At 42.6% G+C, this 22,588-nt stretch overlaps 1 protein-coding gene across 2 annotated transcripts in view; it reads left to right on the forward strand.

The window, feature by feature from the left end:
• Positions 1 to 3,545: 3,545 nt before the first annotated feature.
• NPHP3 (nephrocystin 3) overlaps positions 3,546 to 22,588 on the forward strand; it is a 39,310-nt gene continuing 20,267 nt past the window's right edge. For both annotated transcript variants that reach the window (XM_048510792.1, XM_048510793.1), the window contains exons 1-14: positions 3,546 to 4,972; positions 5,278 to 5,403; positions 5,707 to 5,857; positions 9,211 to 9,363; positions 10,735 to 10,868; positions 12,363 to 12,523; positions 14,033 to 14,180; positions 15,140 to 15,214; positions 16,214 to 16,393; positions 17,099 to 17,202; positions 18,425 to 18,539; positions 19,959 to 20,102; positions 21,174 to 21,271; positions 22,480 to 22,582. In XM_048510792.1, coding sequence (XP_048366749.1) covers positions 4,619 to 4,972; positions 5,278 to 5,403; positions 5,707 to 5,857; positions 9,211 to 9,363; positions 10,735 to 10,868; positions 12,363 to 12,523; positions 14,033 to 14,180; positions 15,140 to 15,214; positions 16,214 to 16,393; positions 17,099 to 17,202; positions 18,425 to 18,539; positions 19,959 to 20,102; positions 21,174 to 21,271; positions 22,480 to 22,582 — 2,046 coding nt within the window. In that variant the 5' untranslated portion in view covers positions 3,546 to 4,618. The remainder of the gene's footprint in view (positions 4,973 to 5,277; positions 5,404 to 5,706; positions 5,858 to 9,210; positions 9,364 to 10,734; positions 10,869 to 12,362; positions 12,524 to 14,032; positions 14,181 to 15,139; positions 15,215 to 16,213; positions 16,394 to 17,098; positions 17,203 to 18,424; positions 18,540 to 19,958; positions 20,103 to 21,173; positions 21,272 to 22,479; positions 22,583 to 22,588) is intronic.

Below are 22,588 nucleotides of genomic sequence, written 5' to 3' on the forward strand. Positions count from 1 at the left end.
AGAAGTGGCAGGCAAAGAAAAGCCATATCATTTATTCTTCTTTGCCAGCATCCTCATATTTGCATTGCTTAAACAGTTCCACTATGCATGATACAATAACTACAGTCACGCCTCCAAAATCATAGCCTCCTCACAAGTGTGACATGTATACACTGCATGCTTTTTTTTTTTTTTTGCTGTCAAGCCACAACAGACTTATGGCAACCCCTGATGGTGTTTTCAAGGCAAAAGATATTCAGAGGTGGTCAGTCATTGCCTGCCTCTGTGCCATGATCCTGGTATTCCTTGGAGGTCTCCCATCTAAATACCTGTCAGAGTTGATCCTGCTTAGCTTCTGAGATCTGAAGAACTCAGGTTAGCCTGGGCCATCCAGGTCAGGCACTATATGTTATACACGTGTTCCTATTACCCACAGTCATTTGCAGAGATGGCATCAAGTCCTGGACCAGCGGCCCCTAAGAACGTGGAGTCAGAGAGGGAGGGGTATGATATCTGGAGCGAAACCATTTCCATTGCCTTGGATAATTTAAAACTCTTTGTGAGGTAAAGCATTTTGTCTCTACACTTGCTGAGGTGGTGGTTTCAACAGCTGTGCAAAAAATGTGAACAGCTGGATGCCGTGCCAAATTATACTACAGGGTGATATGATCACTAATCCTTGCCAATTGAAATTTGCAAGCTAAATGACAGACGGATATTTGAAAGTCTATTATTGCAGAAAAAAGTTATTTATACTGTGATTCATTTTCAGCCTTTAAGGAATGCAATGCCAAAAAGAAAAGAAAAAATACAGGGAGTCTAGATTACAGCTGATTGCATCATGGCTATTGGAACAAAACTCAAGCCAGACTACATGTGGAAAGCTTTAGGTCAGAACTGAAAATGCACATGGAGTTTACAGAGGCTCATTCCGCACATGCAGAATAATGCACTTTCAAACTGCTTTCAGTGCTCTTTGAGGCTATGCGGAATGGCAAAATCCACTTGCAAACAGTTGTGAAAGTGGTTTGAAAACACATTATTTTGCGTGTGCGGAAGGGGCCAGAGAGTATGTATGATCAGGAACCTATTATAATCTGATTAACCTTCTAAGGAAAATGTGTATTTATTTTAAGTTCTTACCATTTTCTTCCATATGTATTTTTCAGATATTTTCAATGCAGTCACTTTGTCAGACCAAGCCTCAGATACCATTATTAGCGCTAAACGATATGTTATATATCTAAAATCTTCTGTTAATTTTTCAAGCAAAAGATGATTTCTGAAGGCTGTGAATTTAAGCAGATGGGGACATATTTAATCCTTTTGTCTTTTGCCCTCAGCTGCTTTTTCATTCCTTCATGGGGGGGGGGGGGGTTATTTTCTCCTAAATAGGGATGAAAGCATGTGTAATTTTGAGCAAAAAACCAGAGGTAAACTGTCCCATTTGATGGTACTTACAGCAAGAGGCGTACGGGGGCCAAATGGCACCTGGCAGCAAAAACCTCTCCAGGTACACCCCCCCCCCCCCGCAGAGCACCGCTTACTTGTGAGCAGAGGTGTAGCTAGGGAAAATGGAGCCCAGGACAAAATCTGAGTTTTGTGCGCACCCCCTGTATGGGCAGCTAAAGGTCACCCTCCCCCACTACAACTAAAGAACTATTTTTTGCACCAGGTCATCTCAAAGTCACCATCACAATACAGAACATGTCCCAACTCATAAATACGAACACAGCAATGGACCATGCCACACAGCAGAAATAATTTTTTGACATTTTCAAAATGCTTTCAAAACGTCTAACTACTGTTATAACACTTAAAAGTAAACTGTATCTATGACTTAAAATGTTTTCAAAATGTTTTATTACTGCTGTGAAAACAGACAGAAGGATCTATTGTTCACAGCTTCTCGGAGCTCTCTCAGCCCCACCCACCTCACAGGGTGTTTGTTGTGAGGGGGAAGGGCAAGGAGATTGTAAGCCCCTTTGAGTCTCCTAAAGGAGAGAAAGGGGGGATATAAATCCAAACAAAAAAAAAAGTAGGGTGAGTGGGTGACACTGCGGCAAATTCAATTCAGTATTGGCAGGTGTAAGGTGATGCCCATTGGAACAAAAAAACTTCAAGTACAGGCTAATGGGGTCTGAACTTGCTGAGTCTGAGAGGGAAAGTGACCTTGGAGTCATAGTGGATAGCTCAATAAAAAAAGTCACCCCAATTTGCTGCAGCAATGAAAAAGGCAAACTCTGTGTTGGGGATTATTAAGAAAGGGACTGAAAATAAAACAGCCACTATTATAATGTCCCTATATAAATCTATGGTGTTGCTTTATTTGGAATAATGTGTGTGCAGTTCTGGTCACCGTTTTGCAAAAAGGACATTGCACAAGAAACACTACAGAAGAGACCAACCAAGATGAATAAGGTCGAACTGCTGTCAGATTGACCCCAAATGGATCTCTAGTGGGGATGATTCATTGTTTTCTTGGAGAAGGTCAAGATCTCAAAACTGCCTCTCCTTTTTGATCACATACTGGATGAAACTGGTCTACATCTTGAGAGTCACTGCACGCACTCCTTCCTCAAATAATTCTCTGATTATTTATTTATTATTTATTGCGTTATTTATTGCCACATGTCCTTTTATCCAGCTCCAGGATAATGAGGCTCAATTCTGCATGGTAGAGAAGTAGGCAAAGATCTTGATGCCCGGCAGCAGCAGCAGCAGCAGCAGCTTTTTTGTCTGTTTGAAACGGAATCCTAGATAGCCATAGAAGACACGCCGGTCAACCTCAAGGTTTCTGCAACAGCTTCATCTACGCTTAGGCTCCCATTATCTTCCTGAATGCATGAATACACGTTCGGGTCAAGTTGCAGAGTCTGACTTAGAATTGTCTGCCATTTGCAAGTGGATTTAAAATAACAGTGGGGAGAGTTCTCTCCAGTAGATGTGCCTGCTCCCACTCAGTCATTTTGTGAGGAAAAAGTATGACCCAGTTGGCATAAGGCAAGTTTTGGTGATAGTCATTCAGTGAACTATAAACACTTTTGTTTCAAAGTGCCCTGTTCAATAATGAACAAAATATCCTAATGCAGAAGCATACAATTTCCTCCATCGCTGCACCTGCACCTCCACTAGCCCTACTAACACCTTTTTGTGAGACAAAGTATGCCGCCTCAGAAATCTACCACACGTGGCATTTTGCTGCTTATCCACCCAATGAAGCGAGACAGTCACATCATATCTACCCACAGGTTGGCCTTTGCACACCGAGGTGCAGACATTATTTTGAACACACTCAGGAGCGACCTGACTCCCTCACACGCAGAGCCGGCCTCCCTTTGCCTACACATTTGCGGTCCTTCAGAACAAAACGAAACAAAACAATTCTATGGGAGTTGCGTTGCAGAGAAGGATCCTGAGGGGGGGCTGCCTCGGCCTCTCAGTCAGGGAACTTTTCCACGCAGCCACAACCGACCGCGAACGAAAGAGGCGCGCAGGAACCCGGCGCCATGTTTTCCCTCCCCGCCGTCTGAGGGCGCCTCTGTCCCGCCTGCAGACACAGGGGAGGGACGGAAGCAGCCGCCTTTTCCCTTCCTCCATTCCCTCCTTCTGACCCGGGGGAAAGCGGCCGTTCCCTCATCCGGCTCATTTTGGGACTTCGGGGGCAAGGGATCCGGAGGAAGGGGCGGACGGGGCGACTCGCTGTAATTGGTTTTTTGGCGCCAGGAAACTTTGGAAAGAGTTCCTGTTGCGAGGTTGGAGTGAGTTTGCTGGAGTGGAGACCTCCAATCTCTTCTCCGCCGTTGAAGGATGAGGTCCCCCCACCCCAGTATCCTGTAGGAGCTCCCGAGAGATCGAGAAATGGGGCGAGGAGCGTAGTCCGGTTATTTGGGATGAGAAGGGTAGCCTAGGGATTTGCAATGCAATGCCAGCCGGCTTCTTCCATTTCCCGCCCCTCAAACGACTGAAAATAAGCATCAGCAGGGTATTTTTGCTGCCTTGCATGCCCAGGATCGCATCCTTAATGGCACTTGTGCATGGAACAGAGCAGAACCGAAAACACAAACCAAAATCCCTCCAATTTCAGTGCGGGAGGGATGGTCATCTATAATAGTAATTGCAGTCTAATGAGCATCCTTGCATGTGGAGTATAAGTGCAGATTCAGGCCTGTGCAGTGTAAAACAGAGCGAAAAAACCAGTTTATTGGTGATTCTGGAAAATATTTTAAGGGGGGGATGCAGCCCCTATCTTAGCCACCTCTGCTCAGTCTTACAGAGTTCAATCAAATTTACATACACAAAAAAGGTGCATAGGATTAAAGTCCCAATTTGCCTGTGCTAAATGAAATGTGTGCAAACTGAGATTTCCCTAAACTGAAAGTTGAAAACTTGGAGATTTTATCAGCAGTACTAACAGCAGTTGCATGGAAAGTCTAAAAAAACAAGCAGCCCAAAAAGAATCTGGATGCTTGTAGCCAATAAGAGGAAATGGGGCTTGGTTGGGGACAAAAGTGGACACCCCAGCCCCGGGCAATGTGACTGATGCTGTGACATCAATAATTAAAGTGTGATAAATTGAATATTATGATGCTGCTTCCTATTAGTTAATATCCCCTCTCCCAAAAGGGAAACCTTCAATATGGGAACTGCTTCATCCTTGGTAAGCCCAGTAGGGACTGTTGGGGAGGTGATTGAAGACACATATGAGGGAGGTGGGGGTGAAGCCTGCGAGATTCCCGTGGAGGTGAAACCCAAAGCCCGCCTTCTGCGCAGCTCCTTCCGTCGCGTGGGGACATCACGGCCTGGAGGTCTTATTGGTGCCAGCTTCAAATCAACTGTCTCTGTACAAGAGCTGGAGTGTATGGCAGAGTATGAACGCCTGAAGAAAGAATACGAGATCTTCCGTATCAGCAAGAACAATGAAGTGGCATCGATGATGAAGAAAGAGGCCAAACTGGATAAGGAAAACAAGCGCCTGCGGGCAGAGCTGCAGGTACATTAAAAGGATCGTGACATATTAACAGGTTGTATTCAGAATCAGAAGCTATAACACAAGCAGGTTGAGCACTGCATTATTTTAGGTATTTATTTCTTCCAAGGCATCTACTGAGAAGCAAATTGGGTTGATTGTAGTGAATGCGTAGTAAACCCAAATGCAGAACTGTGATTTATGAGGAAATAGAATGAAGTGTGAAAACTTTCTGTGAACTGGTAATGTTTTTATTCTGTGACTTAACAGTTAATGACTTTTTAAAAATAGCTTCTCAGAGAAACAAATCTGACAGTGATCTTTTTCAGGCACTTCAGAAAACATATCAGAAAATACTCAGAGAGAAAGAAAGTGCTTTGGAGGCTAAATACCAAGCCATGGAGAGAGCTGCTGCATTTGAACATGACCGAGATAAAGTCAAGAGACAGTTCAAGGTAAATGTCTCCATTTCCCATGCGTCTTTGGCAGCTCATTGTGGACTGCAGCTCTTAAAAGTCTGGTAGCTGGACTTTGAGTGAGACCACTGAAAGCTCTTTGTTAAATGAAAGAATGTGTATGTGTTAATTTAATGCCACCATGAACTGACCCAAATGGAACACTGGATAAATTCTCTGAAGAGATTCATACATTACAAGTGTAATTTTTGATTGGTCATTGTAGCCATTTATTGAATCCTTTCAACAACAACAACAACAAGCCTTTATTGGCATACATATTGAATCCTTTAACTTCTATAGATTTTTAGAGAAACCAAGGAGAATGAAATCCAGGATTTACTGAGGGCAAAACGAGAGTTGGAGGCAAAATTACAGCGGCTGCAAGCTCAAGGCATCCACGTTTTTGACCCTGAGGAGACAGACTCAGATGATAGCTGTACAGAAGCTGCTGGTAATGATTCTACATACAATTTCATCCATGGTCACGTAGCCGTGTTATATAAATATGTGCAATATAAAAAAGACAGAAAGCTCACAAAAACTTCTTTCTGGATATTAAAAATGCTACAAAGTGATATTTAAACAATGAAAGTTATGGAAGCATTTTGTTTCTTGAAACTTTTAAACAAGTCACCTTTAATTTTACTATTTCTGAAGTGATGGGCCCTCCCCATTCTGAGAATTTTGGTTGCTGATTTTCTCTGTGGGTTAAATATGATATCTCACTTTGTGCATGTAAGCTTTTAGAACCTAATACAACAGAAAATAAAGAAGAGGATGTTGATAAGAGGAGCACAGATTTCTAACTCTCTTAAGGCTTCTTTATTAGGAGGAGATGCAGCTTGGAATGTAAGTGAAATTTTAGCGCAGGAGAGGAAAAGGTTGAGCAGTCTCTACTCAAAGATATACTGGTGTGCTATATTTTTGCAAGTTTCCTTTTCATTTACAAATTAAACCTTTGGAGGAAAGGAGACACACAGTGCTTATACATCCTTCTAAATCCATTGAAGTCAGTACACTTGGAAGGGTACTATTCTGCGAAGGGAGGCCCTGATAAGAATTTCATATCACATCTAGTTATTCTAAATATTTAAAACTCAGTCTCTGCTCTCTCCAGTTTCCTGCTGTTGTGTAAACTAAGATAGCATTTATACAAAGCACATGCAATTCTGCTCCCACTTCCCGTGGCTTTTTCAACCTCCCCACTTCTTTCCCTACAAAGAAAATTGAGTTGCACAGTCAGCAGAATCACATATTACATTTTGGGGGTGGGTGGGGCGGGAACTGTACTACTTCAGACTATTCATGAATGCATCTCCATGGAAAGATCAAAATGCACATGCAAAATGCAAAATTTATGTAGAGTGTTGCCACATGTTGGCAAAGCAAAGGATTGGGCTGAGTTATAATTGCTGCAAAAGCTGCTACCACCAGCAAAGCAAGAATATTGCCAATTTAGGGCCTCAAAAAGTATGGGTTGTTTCTAGTCAATCCCCAGTGGAGCTCCATAAGTCGAAGAGAAGAAGGGGGGTGTCTCAGTGCAGCCCTCTGACCTAAGAGGCTTTTTGTCCATTGTGACTGCAAACATCATTATTTCCAGGGTCCAAAGGGACTGCTGAGATAAGGGAAACTTAGCGGGGGGGGGGGAACCCCTTACCCCCGGCATGGATTGTTATTGTCATTGGCTGGATACTGCCTCTTGATTTCCCTAATTTTCAAAGGCTTGGTGCAAAGAGTCCTACTCATGCTCTTTTGTGGTTGAGTTACAGATAGTTATTATAGTATCAAGGCTGCATTGTGAATGTGAGCAATAAAATGACACATTTCTTGCCACATACATTCTTGTGCTAATTTCAGGGCGAGGTGCTACTTTGTCAGCTTCTGTTCTTTTCATTTTTTTCCTCTAACAACTTTTTGATCTTGATACTCCAGAAGAAATCAAGTGAGAAATTGTAATATTTCCTTGGTGGGCAACTTTCAGGTGTGTTATCTGGTCTGTGACTGTAGCTTGCTGAGGGATTGGTGGCCTATGCCTCTTCCAACTATCTGACTGCATGAAGTAAATAAATTGGTGGGTACTAGCAGAACCAGAAAATGTGAATATTTCCTCACAGTCTTTTGATGGCAGTTGGCAGCAAGTCAGGGCTACTGAGAGCAATTGTGGGTCTCCAGGGAATGCTGTTGTCCGCTCTCCTCTTGTATAACATTTGGAATACTTTCAAATTCAGAAGTACACACAGAAGGTGGTTGATTATTTCTGTCCCAAAGCAGCACTGAGTCTGACCCCTGGGGCAAATCTGGAACTCAAGAATTTTTTACACTGTTCTCCCCTCCCTTCCTCATCTCAACAATCCTGCAGCAGATGATTGGTATTTTGTTTTGATTCAGTGAGTAGCCAGCAATATGACAGTTTTGTTACAAGTTGTGAAATAAGTAAAGAAGCAGTGTAAAGTTTCTCTTCATGTGAGCCAGAAGTGAGCATCTTCTTTAGTTAATTTTTGCCAAAACCTTTCTCTGCAGAGTTCAGGGTTTTATCCTCTCAAGAATTCTGCATATTATTGCTGTTTTTCTTAAATAAAATCTTACTAATACACAGAGGAAAGGCCTTGACTTAGAACTTTAGTTAAGAAAAAGAAATATGTCATGATACAAGTGTTAAGTACATTTTGACAGCTAATTTCAGCTTCAATTATGATTTTTGCTAAACTGCAGAGGACTGTGTGCAAGGCTCTTTTCACCATTAGGCAAAGGATGGGAAACTGTCAATTATTTAATGCACTGTTGTGTTTTTCTTACTGCCAGGAGGAGTGTGAGTGTGTGTGTGAAGGGGGGGAGGGGGGAAAGCATCTACATTGTCCTACTCAAATTTCAGAATAATTTGGGGCATACTCTAGGACCCAGGCAGAGCTTTAGGCTTGTATGTCTTGAACAAGATGTCCCTACTTTGGCTGTTCGGCACAGCTCCTTCAAGCACTGTTTGTGACAATGGCACAAATGTCTTCTGCCTCATAGTGGGCGTCAAAGGCTGCAACATGACGCATGCTGAGTATAGAGTAAGTCTCACTGAGCTCAGTAGAACCAATTTCTGAGTCATTGACCCATTGTATCTCAAACTAGATGCAGGCTTTATGTGATAATGGGAGACTCATTTGTTGCAAGTAGGATCCAACTCAATCACATCTGAAAGTGAAAGATGGCCTCCCAGTTTTTGGAGTATAGGAGGAACATAGCAGTGGAATGCTAACTGTTCCCTCAGCCAATGGTTCATCTCTCCACAGCTTGTCTTCTAATGTTGTTCCCCCACAGCTGGATGACATATCAAAAGAAAGCCCAGCAGGGACAACATCACCTCAGGTTTGGGGAGAGGTTAACTGTCATAAGCAGTGCATCTAGGAGGAGTTGAGTTCTCCTCAGCTGTACCTTGTTGCTCTGTTTGTCATTGGGACAGACCTGAGTTTAAACAGACAGGTTTGCAATCGTAGTATATAACTTAAAGCTTTGGACATGAGGGCACATCTGAAAACAATGAGAGTGAAATTAGTTGCAAGTGACATAATTTTAATGGGTCAACCATAGCTAACTAGCTGGATTTGGTCCATGTTCTGGATTGGGCCAAAAACGTCCCACTAGGCATGTGCAAACTGGAGAGAAAGTACTTCTGGGGAATGTGCCATTGGATTGGAGCCAAAGAACTGTGAGTGGAAGGAAAATAGCAACCAAGGTATGTTTCCATGAGGTGTTGTTTTGAATCCAGCCCATCCATTTTAAATTGGCGTAAATAATTATCTACTTATTTATTTTAAGCTGCTGGAGCTCAGGCTGAGTACTGGGCTGGTGGAGCCCTGGGAAGTGAGCCATCCATGGGCAGTATGATGCAGCTTCAACAGTCTTTCAGAGGCCCTGAGTTTGCACACAGTTCTATTGATGTGGAAGGGCCATTTGCAAATATTAACAGAGGTAAGGAGCTGGTGGTTCTGGGTCCCAGAGATTCCGACATTAATGCTGAGACAAGGTTTGACCTTTGGCTTGGATAGGGGTGTTTTCTGGGAAGAGACATTTATGTCAAAACATGAGGCAGTGTGTGGAAATGAGCAGATCTTCACCAGGATTTTAAAGTGTAGCTTCTTCATTGGCAATAAATTGATGATGTAGCCTCCTCTTTCTCTAAATTGTGGTTTGCCTTGGCCTTCTTTCTACACTTTACCCCCAGCAAGCTGTACTAATTTTACCCTTCACAGAAGGATGGGATGCTGAGTCAACTTTGAGCCAGCTACCTGAAACTGACTTCCGTCAGGATCGAACTCAGGTCAGGAGCAGAACTTGGACAGCAGTACTGTTGCTTACTATTCTGCGCCATGAGGCTCCTTGCCTCCTCTTTCTGTGGTTCTGACCGTATGTAAAATAGACGGATGCATTTTTAAAATGGCTTCCCCTTAAAAGCCCTGTATTTCAAAGGGCCTTTGTTCTTTCCTGCTCAGGAAAGGAACTGTGACTTATTCAGTAGCAGAATGTTTTCTTTGCATGCAGAAGGGCTCAGGTTCGATGCCCAGCTCCTCTTGTTAAAAGGATCAGGTGGTAGGTGTTATGTAAAACCTCTAAAATCCTGGAAATCTACTGCTTGTCACAGTAGACAGTGTTGACCTTGATGAACGAATGAACTGACTCAATCTGTGTTCTCCCTTTTTATTCATAGTGTCACTTCCCAGATTGTTGATAGCATAGTACGTTTGAATTCTCACCATACTATCGTTCTGCTTAAATAATGATGAAAATTGCTGTTTTAAGTGAATGAAATCATTTTAAAGAAGAAGAGCTGTTTCGGCTAACGTTAGTTTTTAAAAATTTAAAGTGTTACATTTAATAGTTGGCTTCCATTGACCATTCTTCAATAAACATCTTAGGGCTATTGGATTAATATTTGGCTGTCCTTAATGTGTCTCCTGTTGATAGCAGTACTGCCAAGTAAACATGTTTGGTATTAGCATGACATTTTTACAACAGGAATTTTAATTACTTAGTCTTTTGCTATTAAAAAATGCAGTATGCATTTTTATGTGTCTCTGTCTAACACATGTTATTAGAACATTCACAAGCTTGATAGTTTAATAATATTTTTACAGCTGATTTTGAAAGAGCCGCTGTTGAATTTTATAGCTGATCGTCTCAATTCACGTGTGTTTTATTGTACCCTTAAGTGGATTAGATTTTTAAGTATATTGAAAGACTCCCAAGGTCAATTGTTGTTGCAACATATTAGGGCATTTTTACTATGCAATAAAATGTTTTTGTGTAGGTCTTTCATTTGTTTTTTTCCCCCTAAATTTGCAGATGATTGGGATGCAGCTGTTGCCAGTTTGTTGCAGGTCACTCCACTGTTTTCCCACTCTTTGTGGAGTAACACAGTAAGGGTGTATCTCATTAATACACAGGAGACGCAGTCAGAAGTAGACATCTTCATGCAGGCAAGAATGATATGTACACATCATATGAATGAATGATTTTTGTATAAATTTTCCCACTGGCTAGGTTACGTCAACAGGATTTGGGGGCAGTCCCTTTTATGTGGAACATAAACCAGCCCCTGATTCTATTAAGTTTAAATTGAGTCCTTCAATTTATTTAAAATATTCTACTGAAGGAAGATTGCCAGAAGCCCAAAAACATACATTACTTCAATAGTAGTAGAATTTCTGTAGAAGATTTTGATTTGACCCTTGGCATGTCCAATTCTAAAAGGATCTTGGCTAATAGGGCTGGATCTATTATTGCAGTTTCCCCCATCCCGCTACAGGTACCCACATTCTCCCCCATGTTGTTCTTGAGGGTCCCTTTCCCCAAAAGAGAAGCTGCGGCCTGTGTTGTGAGGCAGAAACATTGTGCTCCATTGACAGTACTTTGATTCAACCAATCTTTTTTTTTTTAAAAATTGTTCATGAGGTATAAGTCAAATAACCATGCTAACTTTGTTTTCAGCTGTTTGCTCATGTTGTGAGAATTTATCCTCACAATTTTCCAGTTCAAACTTTTTCTGTTAATTCACGTGACTGATTGCAGTTAGGAAAAACAAATCATGATTGTTATGTCTGCGCATGATTTCTCAGTGTCAGCAGTGTTTACTTTAGCACAAAGATCACAGAACAGATCAGCGTGCTGTGGTCAGAGTGATGGTTTTGCAAGGAATGGATTCAGTCTGTTGATTATTGGATAGATTTGGACTGATTCTGAATCCTTTGTGTCTGCTAAAACATTCCTTACTTTTAAATACAGCTGCTTGTATGGGTTTTATTTTGATAGAGTAAACTGGCATAGCCCTCTTGACAGCGCTCCATGTAATTCACAGACATTTGTATACCACACAAGTGTAGCTACTGACTTTGTGGCAGACAGAACTGCAACCTATGATTTTTTCAGGTGAAAATTTGGAGCTAGAAGAGGTTGCAATTCGATTCCCCTTCAGTCCTTCAAAATGTAATGCAGTATAGATTTCCTTTGCTCTTGGAGAGCCAGCATGGTGTAATGGTTAAGAGCAGGTGCACTCTAATCTGGAGAACTGGGTTTGATTTCCCGCTCTGCCACTTGAGCTGAGGAGACTTATTTGGTGAATCAGATTAGCTTGTGCACTCCAACACATGCCAGCTGGGTGACTTTGGGCTAGTCACAGTTCTTTGGAGTTCTTTCAGCCCCACCTGCCTCACAGGGTGTTTGTTGTGAGAGGGGAAGGGAAAGGAGTTTGTAAGCCCCTTTGAGTCTACTTACAGGAGAGAAAGGGGGATATAAATCCAAACTCCTCCTCCTCCTCTTCTCCTCCTCCCCCTCCTCCTAATTCATCATCTAAAGGGGTTGATCACCTTGTTAGTTCCATAGGTGTATTTGGGAATAACATTTGTGTGTACGGTACAGTTCTGAGATAGGAATTTGGTGCCTACAATGAGCAGCATTTTTCTTCTTTGATTCAGAAATACTCCCCAAAACTTCAGAATTATTGTGAGACCATGGAGTACTTCTTCCAAGCTATCCATTTCCCAGTAGAAACTGGAAGTCCTTCCCAGTCTGTGAGGAAATGGGAAATCGAGAAAAGTTCTTTAACTATTTTGTTCTTGAATTTAACTTTGCCAAGGTGAGTGAACAACTTGTGTAATTGAGACAGGAGAAACCAGAGCAGTTCCACTTATGTCTTTGTTCTGTTTTTACTAAGCCCTCCCATACCCCTCAGGTTGCATAAAGCATGCTGATAAAAATCCATCTTGAATTTGCAAATGGGTACAAAGCTATGTATGAAAGGCAATGCCAGACCCTTTTCACAAGAGGATAATACAAGACTTTTCAAAACAGCCACCAGAGGTGCATGCTCTGATAGAAGCTGATTTTACCTCAATACTCATAACCTTGCCTTTCTGTCTGGAATGGACATTCAAGGTAGTTTTCAATAGAAGATGAATAGAACTCATTCAAAGCTCAGCTGCTATTGATCTCAGAACATAAAAATGAAGCAATGCTTTTTGAAAGGCTTAGGTGTTCCATGCTGTGATCTCCAGCTCATGGCTGTATGCAAGTGAGGATATCCACGTGTTGTGCAACCACTGCCTGTTGCATTGATGCAGTCCTTAAAATCCTTGCATCTAATTTTTGTTCCTGCTTCTCCTAGACTCTGGCATGCATTGTGTTCCCCCAACCCCCATGCTCATGCACTGAGTCTCATGTACATGCTTAATAAATACAGTTATGTATGTAGAGGTCTGAAACACACACATGTCTGCTACAGCTGCAAACAAGCCTATTTGGTGGAGTAATGGAGAAGAGCAGCTTGACATTTTCTCCCAGTGGAAGACATAGTGCAAGTGGAGGGAGCTGGGGTTGACTTAGGGGGATACTAGTAGCAGAGTTGCAAAAAAGCCAACTTAGGGGATGCTAGTAGCAAAATTGCAAGAAGCCAATAAAAGTGACCTGAAAAGGGGGATTTTGCGTGTGATACCAACCACCGAAGGGGGGTGATATTTGTAGTGGGCTCTGGTGCTTTTTGGTGCTCACTTTTACTTTGCAAAACCTCCCCTCATGATGGGTAGTGGGACCCTCCACTGTCCTGTCCTGTGGCTGCATTACTCATGTGACTTTGCATAGGGGCCCTCAGCTACTTTGCATATGCAGTGTTGGCCTACCTGGATTGGCGTGGTATTGCTGTGCTAACATTGCACACAAGATAGTATTGTATGAACAGTAACTTAGTTTTAACAAGATGCTACAGTCATGTAATGTCAGGAGGAAATCCTTCTACCCTACCAGTGTTGCTTGTGTTATGAATCAATTGTAAGTGACATGAGGAGCTGCATCTGGAAGTGAAAACCAGTTGCCTCCCCTTAAACTTTATTTGGGTCCAAGTGCTGCATTTGTCACAATGAATATGTATGACAGTTATCTTTAGGATAGTTTTTTTCCCTCCTGACAGTTCTTTCATTCAAGATTTTGCTTACCTTCCCCCCTCCCCCATAGTGGTTAAGTCCTGTTAAAAGCCTTACTGTTTTTTATTGGTGCTTCGGTGGGGGGGAAATCCTGTCCTTGTAGCTGATGTTGATTGAAGTGTTTACTGCAGCAGAATAGTATAGCACAAGAATGCTGATTTCCAATCTAGTTGTCTGCTGGAGGAGTGTGAAGAGGCGTTTTTGAAAAACCCGGAGGGAAAGCCCCGTCTTCTTTACCACCGTCTGGAGGAGGGCCAAACCAGCTCAGATTCTGCGCAGCAGTTACTTGAACAAGTTCGTCATGTGAACAAAGCAAAGGTAATAAGATTTTATCCAGGGCTGGTACATTTACTGTGATTGCCTTTCTCATTATGGTGTATGGCAGCACCTGTAAGGTCTGCCGTATTGAAGCTCATCTTTTAGAGGCAGAAAGCTAATGGAACTGCTCAAATTAAAAAAAAATGAAATGCTGCATGTCCAAGGAATTCCAGATAAAGTTAGCTCCATTGAGGTTTTATTCCTCATTTTAGAAGGGATGTCAGTACCTTTAATTCTAGGAAAAGACCTAGTAGAGTTAGGAGAAAACGTTAATATTTCTAATATTGAGAAGCACTTTGGTTGGTGGGGGGGAGGGGGCAGTTACTGCTAATTTTCCTTTGCCATGCCAGATCCCCACTTTGCCCCCCAAGAATATAATTTCAGAGGCCTCAGGGGGCTATAGCAGGAAGGGAAGGCAGGAAGGTTCCTTCTCTCTTTCCTTCTCTCATCTTTCTGATGGAGAAGGATTTACCACAAAGTAGATTGTTGCTCTTTCTTAAAGGTGTAATTACATGTGTGTGAAAAATTCCCCAAAACTATAAAAGAAAATCGACCAACCAGTCCTCATGCAGAGCTCCACATGTACATTAGGCGCACTCTCTGTGCACCAGAACCCCTGGACTGAATGAGAAGCATTGCTTGAGTGTTGCTTAGTCAGCCATGCCACAAAAGCCAGAAGTTGCAGCCTGAAACTGATCAACAGCCTCAGATTTATAATCAGTGAATACTTTGATCGCCATCCTACCAAAGATCAGTTCTCTGTTTTAGAAGAGCTTCGGGTCCTTCAGCTTTTTGTTGGAATGTGAAGATTGCTATGGAATGGAATGCTTTTGCCCAGTTTTCATTCTGGATAAGATATGGTGCTTACGCCAGTCATGTAAAATACTTGCTTCTCAATCTGAACAGCCACATGGAGACCTCATCTTTACAGATTCTCTCCCACCCCCCTATTTTTTCAGATCATCAGTCACATGGGAGGGCCAGAAGAGGGAGCATGTGCAGTCTACAGTTATGTGGAGAAGACCATAAAGCAGGTACTTTGCTGTGCAGCACATTTGTTCGTTTGCATGACCAAGGCAGCATAACATATTCCACTTTACAGTGTATGCTTTAAGTTGAAATCTACAAGGAGAATGAGATGAATTTGTTTGCAAATGTGTATTATGTAAAGAAACCCTTCTCAGGGAGCTACAAGTGAGTTCATCTTCTTTTTGCTTGCTTTGACACAGAATTTGAGCTTTTTTGGAGCATCCACATTACCTTACCTGCTAAATATTCACTTTCTAGATTCTCCCCTGCTTTAGTGCCATTTTTCCCAAACCTGGTTTGATACAATCTTTTTGAAAAGTTTTGCAGTAGTACCTTTGAATGCTATGTGGATGAGGTGATGTGCATTTTTTGTGCCATTTCCCTTAACAGCAGCAGTGGCGTAGGAGGTTAAGAGCTCATGTATCTAATCTGGAGGAACCGGGTTATATTCCCAGCTCTGCCGCCTGAGCTGTGGAGGCTTATCTGGGGAATTCAGATTAGCCTGTACACTCCCACACACGCCAGCTGGGTGACCTTGGGCTAGTCACAGCTTCTCGGAGCTCTCTCAGCCCCACCTACCTCACAGGGTGTTTGTTGTGGGGGGGAAGGGCAAGGAGATTGTGAGCCCCTTTGAGTCTCCTACAGGAGAGAAAGGGGGGATATAAATCCAAACTCTTCTTCTTCTTCCCTGTTGGTCCTCTCAGCGCACCTTCAGAAGTCTTTTTTGTGCTTTTAAACTAATTAACAATTGTAAGATTGCCAGCTTCTGGTGGGATAGCGTTTCAAACTGGTTGAGGCTTTGTGAGCTCCCAAACTGCACATTGCTGATAGGGGCTACTTTGCCAGCTGTGGAGCAAGTTTTTTTCACTGTTAGCAAAGTTATGTGATCAGAAGGATGGGAGTCTTGCTAAACGAAAGCTCCATCACATTGCTCATTGGAAATTGGTCTCTTTTTAGGGAAGAGAAGCAATCTCTTCCTAAGACTCATTTCTGTACTTACTTAGGATATCCTAGGCTGTGAAACGGCAGAACAGGAAAGGGAAGATGCACCTGACGATGGTGACTCCTCTGTTCCCGAAGAGGAAATCTTTGGTGATGTCCTGTGGGATGCACACGATGAGCAAGAACAGATGGAGGCTTTCCAGCAGGCTTCCAATTCAACGTGTGAGCTTGGATTTGAGAAGGTACCCAGCACTTGAGGCCACTAAGTGTTTCCTTTTCGCAGACATCCAAGATGCCATTCTGCAGAAAGAGACTTTCGCTCCTTAAGCTGAAGGAGACCATATGTATTTGGCAGATGACACACTTAATTCTGGGGAAAATGCCCAAAGTGACTATATTCAGAAGATTCACTTGTGATCCTTTCTTTTCTTTGGGCATGAGGTTTTGCTATGATGACATGGCCTATGCCTTGTAAATCTTATTGCTGTTGGATTATTGAGCAGAGGCATAGCTGGGCCAAACTGCGCCTGGTGCGCATTCTAATTTTCTGCCCCCCATGACCACTCCACTCCATCTTCATGCTCCCCTCGCTGCTCCTCTAGGCGTAATACTGCACAGTGCACCCCCCCTCCCCTTGTAGCTTCGCGACTGTTATTGAGCCATATATGTATAGAGGGGGCAGAGAGAGAGGCAAGTCAAGGAGAGGAAGAGAGAGTCACAGAGAGAGTCAAGGAGAGGAAGAGAGTCAGGGAAAGCGAGAGAAAGACAGACACCCCTCGGCACTTCGACCTAACAAAAGTTCTTTTAAGTCAAAGTTCCAAAGTCTTTATCGACCCCCCTTTGCAGATCTCTGTTAGTTCAGATCTGAGATTTTTGAGTCGCATGTCACGTTATTTCTTGATTTTATTCCAGACTTACTTTGTTTTGTGGGTTTTTCTTGTCTATAGTATTATGAACGCCTAAACGACTTAGTGGTGGCACCAGCACCTATTCCACCCCTTCTTGTATCTGGAGGACCTGGCTCTGGAAAATCTCTTCTACTATCAAAATGGTATTTTTAAAAAATGTTCCTAACTATTACAGTTTTCTCTCCATGTCAGAAAGCTACAGGATGTAACCGTGATTCCCAGCATGGCATCCATGTGTACAAATTAGAGTTTAAAATCTCAGATTCACCAGTCCTTGCAGTGGCTGACAGCAATTGATGTTTATCCAAGCTAACTGCAGCCTCTCAGATGAAGGCAGCATCAGTATATTAGAGAGCCAGCATGGGGTAGTGGTTAAGAGAAGTGGATTGTGATTTGGAGAACCAGATCCACATGAAACCTGCTAGGTCCCCTTGGGCCAGTCCCTCCGAACTTTCTCACAAAGGCAGGCAATTGCAAACCATCTCCAAACATCTCATGCCTTGAAAATCCTACAGGGTCACCATACATCAGCTGTGACCTGATGGCATGCGCGTGCGCACTCACACACATACACACAAACACATACAGAATATATCCTGTCCCTTTGACCTCTCTGTTCCTTTGTGCTTCCATAGTTATGCTGTTCTTAATAACTGCAACCAGCTGCCAGTAGAAGCGGAGAATAGGGGGGCTTTTAATGCCATTATATGTGAGCCGCCCTGGGACTTTGGTGTAGTGCGGAGTATAAATGGAATAAATAAATAAATCATAGAGTTGAAATGGCCATACAGGCCATCTAGTCCAACCTCCTTCTTAATGCAGGACCAGCCTAGAGAATCGCTGACAAGTATTTGTCCAGCCACGCTTTAATCTCCCAACAATCACATGAGGTGGCACCTTAAATACTAACAACATTTATTTCAGCTTTTCTGACTCAAAGCTGACATTATCAAGTGCCCAGTGACTTACCCTGGAATAAATTTTATCAGTCTGTTAAGTGCAACTGAATTCCTGTTTAATTTGCTACAACAAATTCATTCTTCTGGAATGATTAGACTGAGGCAGATTCTGCATGGGCCAAAACCAGCAGTGTGAAAACGGTGTAAAAGGGTTGAAAACAGTGTAAAAGGCTTCATACCGTTTTCACACCACTGGTTCTGGCCCATGCAGAATCCACCTGAGAGTAAGCAACAGGCACAGTTACCTAGCAACCTTCATGGCAGAGAGGTGATTCAAACCTGGATCTCCCAGATCCTAATCTGCCACCCTAACCATTGCACCATACTGACTCTCATTTAGAATGTAATTTCAAGAGGGGTAGGTTGCGTGGAAATGTGCATCTCTCTTTTTTCCTTCCCTTTTTAGGATTCAACTGCAACAGAAGCACTCATCAAATACACTAATTCTGTATCATTTTGTTGGGAAACCTACATCAAGCAGCGCAGAGCCTGCCCTGATTCTCAAACGGCTCACATTGAAGGTATTTCTGCCTGACTGCCAATCAGCATGTACTTCCACCAACATGAACACCTGGATAAGATGATGAGAATGCAGTTTACTTGTACAGTATTAAAAATATTGATTCCCGCCCCCCTCTTAGATTGAATCTATTGTAAATATTTTAATAAATTGCAAAACCAAACTATGGTATAACTGAAACTATGTTGTAGATTTTAATGAAAAATAGTGAGTACATACAAAAGTAATACACTTTCCTGGCTATTTCCAGCCATATATTATATGGATGATAGTTCTATCTTGCTTTACCCAACTTCAGCTGACCCTTTTCTTTTGGAAACGTACCACACTTCAACTGAAGAGAGCTGGCCTCTCTTTATTTTTATTTGGATAAACAGGGTTTTTCAAAATCATAATTCTGGGTCTAGAGAACTATCTGAAATCTCCTGATGCAACTCTGACCCTGAAGTTAAGCAGATCAGGCCATTTAGGCAGCATTGGGTAGGGAGAACCGTGGGGTGGTCATCCAAGATAGTATTGTATGGGGTTTTTTAAATCCTTTTTAAAGGTTCTGTAGGATTCTTTGAATGTTATTTCAGAGTCCTGGCTACGGCATTCTGAAGGGTGTTGTACAAGTCTGCCATAATACCAAATCTGTGTCTGAGCTAAGCGTGGCATGCTTCCTGTCTGTGCTGATGAGAGAAGGATCCCTTTTGCTATCATGGGCCAGTGGCTGCACTACCCATTTCCAATGCTGCACTGTAAGGGTGATTGAGCCCTATTGGAAAGAACATTGTAATCCCTTTTCTTGGTGTTGACCCATGTGCATAGGATGCTGCTTAATGTGATGGCAAGCATGAGGCTTTTAATGGATATACAGGATTGGTGCCATCAGTGACAGAATAAGAGATCAGTGTACAATTCTCAAAACTGAAGCTACTTATCAGAATAGCCTCTTTAACTAATACAATGCCCCTCACAGCCTTCTTTCTTTTGTACCTCACCACTGACATGTCACCTCTGTGTCTATCATATTTTTATCCCACTTCTCCAAAAGCTCAAAGCAGTGTATCTCCCCCCCCCCCCCCCCCCATTTTATCTTCACAACAATGCTGTGAGCTAAGTTAGACCAAGAGGCAGATTCTGGGCCGAGGGAGCTTTGTATCTGAAAGGGAACATCTTATAAGTGACAGATGTCTTAACTCAGGCGTCTGCCATTCCTTTCCCCTCCTCTTCTCTCCTCTGTTCTCTCACTTATATTGATTCTCTCTTCTTTTTTTACGATAAGAATAGTTTAATTTACTTTTCTGCCTTTCTGTATCATAAGGCAATTTGAAGAGAAATGTCCTGTGATCCCAGTCTATTTATCAATCCATCACATAGACGGGTCCATGGCACTAGAATTTTAGATAACATTTTCCCCCCATTAACTATTTTGCAGCTTATGCAGCATTCCTGGTCAGTTTCACCCGTGACACTGGATCCTGCAAAACTATTAGAAGAATTTCCTCGTTGGCTGGAGAAACTCTCTGCTCACCATCAGGGCAGCATTATAATAATTATTGACTCTATTGACCGAATCCAGGTAACATTTGCACAGTTGGTTTTTATATTTCGTGGAATTATTAGTATGATGATTGAGGCTGAGATCAAGCTTGGGAGAGCCACGCTATCTTGCCCCAATCCCGGGTCCTTTTCCCTCCAATGACTCTAGACCATCTGAGTTCTCAAAGATTTATTGAAAAACAGAAATAAAAGAAATAAAACATAAATGCAGTTACAAAGATTGCCCAAGAGGTGCTTCTGAAGTATTCTTAGAGCCTAATGGAACTCATGCTTTCTCCAGATAGCTTAGGAATCTCAATTCCAGCCCCTGTGTCAGCATGGCCAATTGGCCATGCTGGTAGGGGCTGATGGGAATTGTAGTTCCTGAACATCTGGAGAGCCGCAGGTTCCCTACCCCTGGTTTAGTCCATGGTAGATTCACCTTGGTCTTTGTTCTTAGTCTCCAAGAAAACTTCCCTCCTTGCCATGCGGTCCCCAAAGCCTTTGAAGTGCCTTATTTGGGCATTTTCCTGTCCTGGGTACATTTCCATGGCCTTTTGGCTTCCCCATCCTGCAATCAAAGACCATTTTAACATGTAGGTGTGATGCTGCTAGATTTACAGTACAATTCCATCACAATTAGTATTTGTCCATTGTTTTGCTATTTAGAATTCTCATATTTAGGACTGCATAACACTGACCAAGCAGCAGTGTACATGTGCTGGGTGATCTATGAAACAAAAGTGAGGTCAGTCAGAATTAGTTTAGGGTTTTAGTTGAAATGTGTGAGGTAGGAAAGCAGATTCCACCTGGATGCTGAAATGGTGTGAGGGAGAAGTGATGGTGCAGTTGCTTTTTACCATCTAAAATAGTCAGGCAAACTGCCCTGAATGCAGTGCCCTGACTGCAGGTTTCGATTCTTGCTTCCACGGGTTCATACATGTGCTGTGGGAGAGTAGGAAGACAGGATATTTGCATCCCTTTTTACTCACAGTCTCATGGAAGCAGCTGAAAAGATCTGGGAGGTGAATATAGTCTTTCTGTGGGATTCTGTTGGTCTTTTCACATGTTAAGTCATTCTGAATACTGAAGTTAAATCATTGTTTCTCAGCAAGCGGAAAAACATATGAAGTGGCTGATCGACCCTTTGCCCGTGAATGTCAGAGTTGTAGTATCGGTGAATGTTGAAACATGTCCGCAAGCATGGAGGTGAGTTTAACTTGGAGATTCTGTAAAGTCTGATAAAACTGCTTTAGTTGGCAAGATGCAAGCACAGAGAGAACCCTTAAACGGAGGGACCCCCTCAAATATTTAATGTTCTGCCAGGTTAATTTGTAGCGTCATATTCACTCTAAGCCAGGCCTTCATATCAATGTATCAATATATTAATGTCACGTTGCTTTGAAATTGCCTCCCCCACCCCATCCCCTGTAAGCAGGCTTTTAGGTAAAAAGCGCTAGAGGTCGTATGAGGAGGAAGGAAAGGGTGCATGTCCCCCAGGCACAGGCAAAATACAACTTCCCGTTGCAATTCCCATTCACATTTTGTAGATGCGGAAACGCTCGTGGGCAACACATCATGGCCACAGCACAAACTCAGGGTGGGAGAACGCAGTCTGCAAGGGAATGTGTTATTCTTGCATCAAGCCAGAAAAAAGCGGACAAGGCTGGGACAACAGCAGCGTGCAATACATGCCACTTGCCCGCATGAAAGGGAGACGAATTTACTGTTGAGACAGGTCAGAATAAGACATGGCTGCATAACTGGTCTGCATAACCGGATTTGTTTCCCCACTCCTCCACATGCAACCTGCTGGGTCACCTTGGGCTAGTCATAGTTCTCTCAGAACTCTCTCAGCCCCACTTACCTCAGGAGAAGAGGAGTTTGGATTTATACCTTGCCTTTCTCTCCTGTGAGGATTCTCAAAGCGGTTTACAAACTCCTCTCCTTCCCACAGCAGACATTTTGTGTGGTAGGTGGGGTTGAGAGAGTTCTGAAAGAACTGTTACTACCCCAAAGTTACCCATCAGGCTTCATGTATAGGAGCAGGAAAACAAATCCAATTCTCCAGTTTAGAGTTCACTGCTTTTAACTACTACGCCACACAGGCTTTTGTGAGAGGAGGAAGGGAAGGTGAATGAAAGACTCCTTATGGTAGCCAAAAGCAGCGTGTGAAAACCAACTCTTCTTCTTCAAATTAGTTATTGATTGTTGCTGGTTTTACCACATAATATACTATGCATTATTCTTAAGTGGACTTTCAGTCTGATATGGTATTGATGAAAGAAATTGCAATTCAGGATAACAGTATAGACTTCAAAGTTCTGCGATAAGGGCTTTTAAAAATTTGTTATGTTCAAATTTGCACTTTATATATGCTAGCTGTGAAAATAATGTTCCATTCTCTCACTGGAAAGGCTGTGGCCAACTCTTCACCTTGATCCACTCAATATGAATGATGTGAAATCTCTCATTAATGAAGAATGCAGCTTTGCAAATCTGAAGCTGACTGAAGACCAGGTAGTA

The sequence above is a fragment of the Sphaerodactylus townsendi genome, linkage group LG11 (assembly GCF_021028975.2).
Source record: "Sphaerodactylus townsendi isolate TG3544 linkage group LG11, MPM_Stown_v2.3, whole genome shotgun sequence".
Taxonomy (NCBI): domain Eukaryota; kingdom Metazoa; phylum Chordata; class Lepidosauria; order Squamata; family Sphaerodactylidae; genus Sphaerodactylus; species Sphaerodactylus townsendi.